Below are 8,120 nucleotides of genomic sequence, written 5' to 3' on the forward strand. Positions count from 1 at the left end.
CAATGGCCATCATCACAAAATCTAGAAACAATAAATACTGGAGAGTACTGGAGAGGGTGTGGAGAAAAGGGAACCCTCTTGCACTGTTGGTGGGAATGTAAATTGATACAGCCACTCTGGAGAACAGTATGGAGGTGCCTTAAAAAACTACAAATAGAGCTACCATGTGACCCAGCAATCCCACTACTGAGCGTATACCCTGAGAAAACCATAATTCAAAAAGAGTCATGTACCACAGTGTTCACTGCAGCTCTATTTATGATAGCCAGGACATGGAAGCAACCTAAGTGTCCATCACCGGATGAATGGATAAAGAAGATGTGGCACATATATACAATGGAATATTACTCAGCCATAAAAAGAAACGAAATTGAGTTATTTGTAGTGAGGTGGATGGACCTAGAGTCTGTCATACAGAGTGAAGTAAGTCAGAAAGAAAAACAAATACCGTATGCTAACACATATATATGGAATGTAAGAAAAAAGAAAAGGTCACGAAGAACCTAGGGGTAAGACGGGAATGAAGACACAGACCTACTAGAGAATGGACTTGAGGACACAGGGAGGGGGCAGGGTAAGCTGGGGCGAGGTGAGAGAGTGGCATGGACATATATACACTACCAAACGTAAAATAGATAGCTAGTGGGAAGCAGCCGCATAGCTCAGGGAGATCAGCTATGGGAACATATGTATATGTATAACTGATTAACTTTGTTATAAAGCAGAAACTAACACACCATTGTAAAGCAATTATACTCCAATAAAGATGTTAAAAAAACAAAAAACAAAACATAAAAGAACAAAGGGTCTGACACCAAGAAGTCTGCAACAACTACCCACGCCCCTCTCTCACCTTTCCTGTAAGAGGGCTCTGCCGAAAGCTTTCCAGGAGTTGGAGGCCTTCCAGGGGGGGTGGAGTCAGAGTGACGGGGTGACGGGGGGGGGGGGGGGGGGGTTGGCTCTGCCTCCTTCATTGCGAGCAGGCTGGCTGACTCTTCACACGTTCTCTTGCCCGCGTGGTCTCCAGCAGGATTGCTAAGGGGGCTGCTGGGGTAGAGAGCTGGTCATTCTTTCACTGCTTACTTCTTCATTCTTACTTCTTTTCATCTAGGAAAAGAATCAGCGCAGTAGACAAGGCGAGGTCTGCGTTCAGGAGAGCACAAGTCAGGAGTTACTTTCAGTTGCCTGGTGATCTCATTCCTATAATTAGGTTCTTTTAAGTGTAGAGGGGACAGAAGTGGGCAAACAGGAAAGGGGGGAAAGGGCTGCTTTCCGTGTGCCAAACATCTGAAAAACTCTGAATCCCGACACGCTTCTCACGGGGGCGTTTGGATGTGAGACTGGGCCCATCTTACTTAGGGCTCGGAAGGAGGTGGAGGTGGGCCCTGGGACCCTCAGGGCCGGCAGCCTCGTCGGGCCGGGCTGTCTTTGGTGACCAATTTGGGCTCTTCAGTGGTTACTGGTTTATTCAAACTCGTTACTTCCATTTGATGACCTGGGATCTTCTGTAAAACCGTGCACTTCATCCAGGTTCCAGGTTTATTTGCACAGTCCCTTATCAATCTTGCCTGTGCATCTGGTTAAAGTACCCTTTTGTTTAGCTTCTCCTTTCCTGGTGGCTGGCTGGACCCGCCCTCACGGGCCTCCACCTAGCTGTTCTCCTAACGCCCACCTGGGCACCCCCGTCCTCACCCGGCTCCAAACTCTGGGTCCTTTCTTCTTTGACTTAATTTCTTAAACCGGGGGTGATTGGAGCACGTTGTCTGCTCCCTGTTTCCCCACTGGCCAAGGGGTTCCAGAGCTTTGGAACTTGGGGCCCTCCTGTGCCCCTACACAGCGGCTTTTCTTTCCTCAGGAGGCAGCTCTTCCTTTGATATTCCAGTTCTAGGTGCCCAGGCCCCGCTTATACCTTATTATTATCTATTCTGATGGATTGTGACTTGCGTTTTCCTGTTAAATCACACGTTCTCTGAGATCAGTACCGCTATCCGGCTTCTGGGGTTGGTATTTACCACTGCACCACCAGGGAAGTCCCTGGGGTTGGTATTTAAATGGTCCATCCCTGGGTTCCTTCATCCCCCTCCCACCCACCCCCATGTGGCTTTGCTCTCTCTTGTGAGCAGCACAGCTGGATCTGGTGTTTTAAACTCCTGTCTCTCTTTTTAAAAAAAAAAATTTATTTATTTATTATTTCTGGCTGCGTTGGGTCTTTGTTGCTGCACGCGGGCTTTCTCTAGTTGCGGCGAGTGGGGGCTACTCTTCGTTGCAGTGTGCGGGCTTCTCATTGCGGTGGCTTCTCTTGTTGTGGAGCACAGGCTCTAGGTGCGTGGGCTTCAGTAGTTGTAGCACACAACCTCAGTGGTTGTGGCTTGCGGGCTCTAGAGCGCAGACTCAGTAGTTGTGGCACACGGGCTTAGTTGCTCCGCGGCATGTGGGATCTTCCTGGACCAGGGCTCGAACCCGTGTCCCCTGCATTGGCAGGCGGATTCTTAACCACTGCGACAGAAATCCCTCTGTCTCTCCTTTAGTGAGCAAATGTAGTCCATTTATTATGATTATTGATGTCTTTAGAGTCATTTCTACAATCCCCATTTGCATTTTCTGCCACCACCTTAGGGATATGGCGTTTGTTGTTTTGCCTTCTCTTTCATTGTATTGATAAACTTCTTGGGACTTTCCTAGCGGTCCAGTGGTTAAGACTTCGCCATCCAATGCAGGGGGTGCGGGTTCGAGCCCTGGTTGGGGAGCTAAGATCCCACATGCCTCATGGCCAAAAAGCCAAAATATAAAACAGAAGCAATATTGTAACAAATTCCGTAAAGACTTAAGAAAATTCTGTACTCTTTTCTTTTTGCTTATTTGGAAATTATAAACTAAATTTCTGTTCTTTGAGCGCCTTAAAACGTTTAGATACTTGCTACAAAGTCTAAGTTGTTCGCAGTAATGCAGCACGGGGCTCCCCTACGGCTGGGATGAGGCTCCCAATACCTGCTCCTCTGCCATCTTTTTTTTTTTTTTTTAATCTTTATTTATTTATTTTTTGGTCATGCCGTGCAGCATGTCGGATCTTCGTTCCCCGACCAGGTATCGACCCGGCGCCCCCTGCAGTGAGAGCTTGGAGTCTTAACCAGTGGACCGCCAGGGAAGTTCCTCCTCCGCGGTCTTGATATTTCTGTAGCATTTCAGTTTTGTTTTGTTTTGGACACAAAAATTAATAGGCTTTGTTTTCACGGTCAATCATTAAATTTACTGACATTTGATCAACTTCTTGGCTCACCGGATTTCATTTTAATGAATAATTCTCTGCAGTAGCTGTTTCAGTAACCGCCGCGGAAGGTGTAGGTGAGTCTCTACTTTTTCTCACTCTCGAATGACAGGCTGTCTGGGCATAAGACGCGGCGCTGCTCCTCCGTGCCGGAGAGGTTTTCTTTGTCCTCAAGGCCAGTAAGTGTCTGCCTCACTCCCACGCCCCCAGGACAGAGCCCCTAGGGCCCGGGGCAGGGGCAGGGCCAGAGCACTTCTGGAAAGGTCGCGGGACCGGGGAGAGGACTGGCCAGAGGGGGAGCCAGAGCGCACTCGAGTCTGGAAGGTCGGGGTTCCAGCTCAGCAGCCTGGATGGAGAGCGTGGGGGGAGGAGCGGGGGCTCGGGGGCACCTGCAAGGTGCGCACAAGCTCCCAGCATTCAGGAGAGATCCGGGCATTAGGACCAAGGAGAGTGGCTGAAACGTGCGATTCTCCCCAGAGAAGCGAGGAGGCCGCAGGCTGGGCGAGGCCGGCGCTTCTGCCCCCGGCCTGTGCAGGCCTCTCCCTGGCCGTCCTGCCCAGGCCCTCTGTCTGGAGGAGAAAGGCCGGCAGGAAGGGCCCAGGCTCCTGAGCCCCCCAGCCCGCATCTTCCTCCTCAGCCCGCCCCTGGAGAGGGACGCACGGCGGGCCCAGGAGAGCCTGCGCGTGGGCGGTGCCTGCTGAGCGCGCCTCCCCCGCGCACAGGGGTGGAGGGGAGCGGAGAGGCGGCAGCGTGTCTGTTACAGCGCCCGATCTAATCTGAACGGCCATTAACGTGATTTATGCGGCTGCTCGGGGTTCTTTGCTCCCAAATTTGTCACCAGCTCCCTTGATGTTGATTGAGAGACAGTGGTGCTGGTGCCCAGTGGGGCGGGCTGGGGGATGCGCGGGGGCTGCGCTGCCTGGGCGGGCTTGGGGACACGTTCCTTCTGGAGCCCCCCTGGGGCCTCACATGTCCCCCTCCCCTGCCAGCACCCCTCCACCCCTCCCAGCTCCCACCCACTCTGACTGGGGAGGTGCCAAGGAGCAGCTGTGTTGGTGGCATCTCTGGGCCGCATGGGAAGAGCCATGAGGCAGATGAGGGGGGCGGTTGTCCTGCAGCCCCCAGGAGCCAGCAGTGCTGGGAGACAGCCCCCCGCCTCCCCTCCCCTCCCCCCAGACCAGGAAAGACCAGCCCCTGGGCGGCCTCATTTGCCCGGAGCCCATCACCCCGGCTTCTTCCAGACAAGGACCCTCCGCAGCCCGGGCCATGCACCAGGGTGCAGATGTGACTTGGCGCGTGAGGGCTGTGACGTGATGTGTGTGCAGGACACAGGCTCACTGAGGCCTCTCCTACGGCCCCAGGAGCCCCAAATCCAAACCGAGAGCTGCCAGGTCCCAGGCAGCTCCGCGGGTCTCCTCGACGACATTCCCGCATGCCCTGCTCCACCAGTGACTGCCGGGGCCCACGGGCACAGGCTGCCCCCCAGGCCAGCTGGGAGTGAAGACGCTGGTGAGTGGGTGATGATGGAGGCCCAGGCTGGTGTGCACGCCCTGTGGGGCTCTCGCACCCGCCGCAGGACCTGTGCCTGCCCTCCCTGATCCCAGCTCAGGCACAGCCGGCACAGCCTCCTCTACTGGTCCTCAGCGCCCTGAGACCCTGGAATGAGCAGGACGGGGGCCTACATCCCTGCCCCGGAGTCTTGGGGTGCATGCGTGCCCGGGTGCCCTGGCCCCGGCCCACGTTGGTGAAGGTTTTTACTGCAGTGGGTTTTTCCATGAAAGCCACCCTCTGGGGGTGACAGTTATGCTTACAAATTGCCTTCAAGCTTGACCACCCGAGCCCAGAGACCTCTGTTTTCTGCCCTGCCTGAACCCCCGTCAGTGTGGCCCGGCCTGCGCCCCTGAACCTCGCGGGTCCTTGCCGTGGCCCGGGGCCTGGACGGCCCTCAGGAACTCGGGATTCCAGCGGGGCAGCCTGGCTCGGCCAACGAAGGTGCCACCTGGCCAAGGCCATGCCCCCAGACCTCGGGGCCAGCACGTGGGAGGACCAGACCACTGCCTCCGCCCGGCCTTCCCTGGAGCCACACTGCCCTCTGCTGGTGCCTCCGGGTATGGCGGGAGCCGCTAGGACCCCTGGTCTCCTGCTGCTCCGGTGCCTGGCGGGACCCTCCATCCCCCGTGTCAGGGCTGCTGGGCAGGAAGGGACCCCGGCCCCAGCACGTGGGGGCTTGGAGCTCAGGGACAGCCCTGGGGCAGGCTGGGACAGAGTCTGCCGCCCCAGGGCCTCCAGCCCGGCTTCCGGTTCTCATGGCCGCCGGGCCGGTGGGGGCCGCCGGTACACCCAGCTTCTCTTCTGTCTCTGTCCATCTGTCTGTCTGTCCGTCCGTATTTTTGAGCACCCAAGACTTTAGAAGCGTAGTTTGAGAATGACTGTTCCGTGGTGGTGGTGGGGGGCGCCCATCACCGGGCTGCTGAACAGGCAAGGCCCCCAAACCTGCCGGCAGCCGAGACCTCTGCTGTCCTGGGAGGCCCCGCCCGGCTGTGCCCTGGCCACCAGAGGACCCAGGCAGTGACACTCTGCACTCCCCACGCTCCAGCCCACCCCACCATCCCCTCTGACCCTGGGACCCATTTAAGGGACAGGAAACCCTCTGCAGGGCCCCACTGCTCCATCCAAGCCATGGGGCCCAGGCGGGGATTCAGGGCCCCTCCAGATCCGCCCCACGTTTGCCTGCCTCCACTGAGGACCCCCGCTCGTGCCGCTTCATCACATTAGGGTCTGTCGGTGCCTGACTCCCCTGGGAGGGCAGACTTATGAGGGCTGATGCCCCAGGGCCTGGAAGGGGCCTGGCACAGGGGAACTGCGGAAGGAGGGAGGGATGGGAGTGGGGAGGAGGGGAGGGAGAGGTTGTGGGGGAGTGTCTGCCTCCACCCAGCCTCTCTCCTGACCTCCAGACCGGGCTTGAACTTGGAAAGGGCGTGGGCCCTGAAGCCAGTTGCCCAGGCTCCTGGCCAGGCCTCACCTGTATTGGCCGTGTCACCTTGGCCTCTGGGTCCTTGCCTGGTAAAATGAGGCCCCAGAGGGACAGTCCACGTGTGGGGTGAGATCAGTGCCTGGGCCTCCCGGAGCACACTGCTACCCTTGACTGTGGTTACCTGCGGCTACCCACTGGGCACCTCCACCCGGATGAGCACAGGCACCCAGTTCATATCTACGAGGACCCTGTGCTCCGCCCAGGCCAATGCCTCGTGTCTGGGTCAAGTCCTTCCTGTTCGGTCCTCCTGAACCCCCAGGCATTCTGCTCCCTCCCTTCTGTGTCTCATCCTGGACATGGGAGCCTGAACCCCGGGCGCGCAGCCCGAGAAGTTGCGTTCACCTGGCCGTCCCCTGGCCACACGGTGCTAGCTGACCCTCGCCTGCACAATGGGTGTGTGCATGGGAGCCCCGGGTGGGCTGTGCTGGGGCGCGGGGTCATGCGATTATCCCAGTGAGCCCAGCGAGCAAACGCCTGCTGAATACCAGCTGAGTGGCCCAGGTGCTCACCCGGCCACACCGCCAGAACAGTTATTGCAGGCTTAGCGGCTGAAACACCACCGCTTTATCTCACTGTTTCTTTTTTTTTTTTGGCTGCGTTGGGTCTTTATTGCGGTGCGCGGACTTCTCCTTGCAGTGGCTTCTCGTTGCAGAGCACGGGCTCTAGGCACGCGGGCTTCAGTAGTTGTGGCACGTGGGCTCTAGAGCGCAGGCTCAGTAGCTGTGGCGCACGGGCTTAGTTGCTCCGCGGCATGTGGGATAGTCCCAGACCACGGCTCGAACCCGTGTCCCCTGCATTGGCAGGCGGATTCTTAACCGCTGCGCCACCAGGGAAGCCCCTTACTGTTTCTTTAGGTCAGTCGTCTGAGTGGGCTCTACCGAGGCGTCTGTTCCCGGTCACGTGGGGTGAAGGCTCTGTGTCTGCCGGGCTGGCTCTTACCTGGAGCTCAGGGGACAACTTTCTTCAAACTCATCCAGGTCCTTGGCAGACTCGGGCTCCTCAGGGTTGTAGGACTGAGGGCCCCATTTCCGCTGACTGTGGGTCTCCCGCTCCTGCACCCACGTATCTGTCCGCCTGGCACCTGAAATCTCTCTGGTTTCCTCTCTTGCTGCATTTCTCTGGCTCCAGCTGACCGTTTAAGGGGCAGCACGTTCTCTGCTCTTAAGGGCTTCTGTGAATAGGTGAGCCTGGTCCAGGCAATCCAGGACCCCCTCCCCACCTCAGGGTCCCTCTGTCAAGGAACGTGACGTCTTCACAGGTTCAGGGAGGCCATCCCTGCCATGCCTGCTAGGCCACAGTGTCCTCATCTGCACGTGGACTGAGGCCCCTGCTTCATAGGACTATGGGGACTAAACACTGGGCCTTATTGGGGGTGTATTTGTGTGCAATTTTATCTAAGCCTGCACACTTTTACACATAATTCTTTTTTTAATATTTATTTATTTTTGGCTGTGTCAGGTCTTAGTTGTGGCACGCGGGCTTCTCTCTCGTTGTGGTGCGCAGGCTTAGTTACCCCGCAGCATGTGGGATCTTAGTTCCCCGACCAGGGATCGAACCCACGTCCCCTGCATTGGAAGGCAGATTCTTAACCACTGGCCCGCCAGGGAAGTCCCCATAATGATTCTTATTACACTACAATTACGGTATTGTTCTAATGTAACTGCACTTTATTTCTAAAGTTATAACAGCTTCACTTCTCTGCTGAAAGTCTCGGTGCCCCCCTTTTATCAAGAGAAAGTTGAAAATCCCTGGATGGGTGGATGAACCTCCAGGGCTGGAACGCCCCCTCCCACACCCCACACCCCCTCACCCAACGCTCCC

At 56.7% G+C, this 8,120-nt stretch overlaps 1 protein-coding gene across 1 annotated transcript in view; it reads left to right on the top strand.

The window, feature by feature from the left end:
* The window catches only part of ACSF3 (acyl-CoA synthetase family member 3), a 64,879-nt gene extending 61,615 nt beyond the window's left edge, over nucleotides 1–3,264 (top strand). The window contains exon 10 of the mRNA XM_060129975.1: nucleotides 3,058–3,264. Coding sequence (XP_059985958.1) covers nucleotides 3,058–3,127 — 70 coding nt within the window. The 3' untranslated portion in view covers nucleotides 3,128–3,264. The remainder of the gene's footprint in view (nucleotides 1–3,057) is intronic.
* The last annotated feature ends 4,856 nt before the right edge of the window (nucleotides 3,265–8,120 follow it).

The sequence above is a fragment of the Lagenorhynchus albirostris genome, chromosome 19 (assembly GCF_949774975.1).
Source record: "Lagenorhynchus albirostris chromosome 19, mLagAlb1.1, whole genome shotgun sequence".
NCBI classification, from domain to species: Eukaryota; Metazoa; Chordata; class Mammalia; order Artiodactyla; family Delphinidae; genus Lagenorhynchus; species Lagenorhynchus albirostris.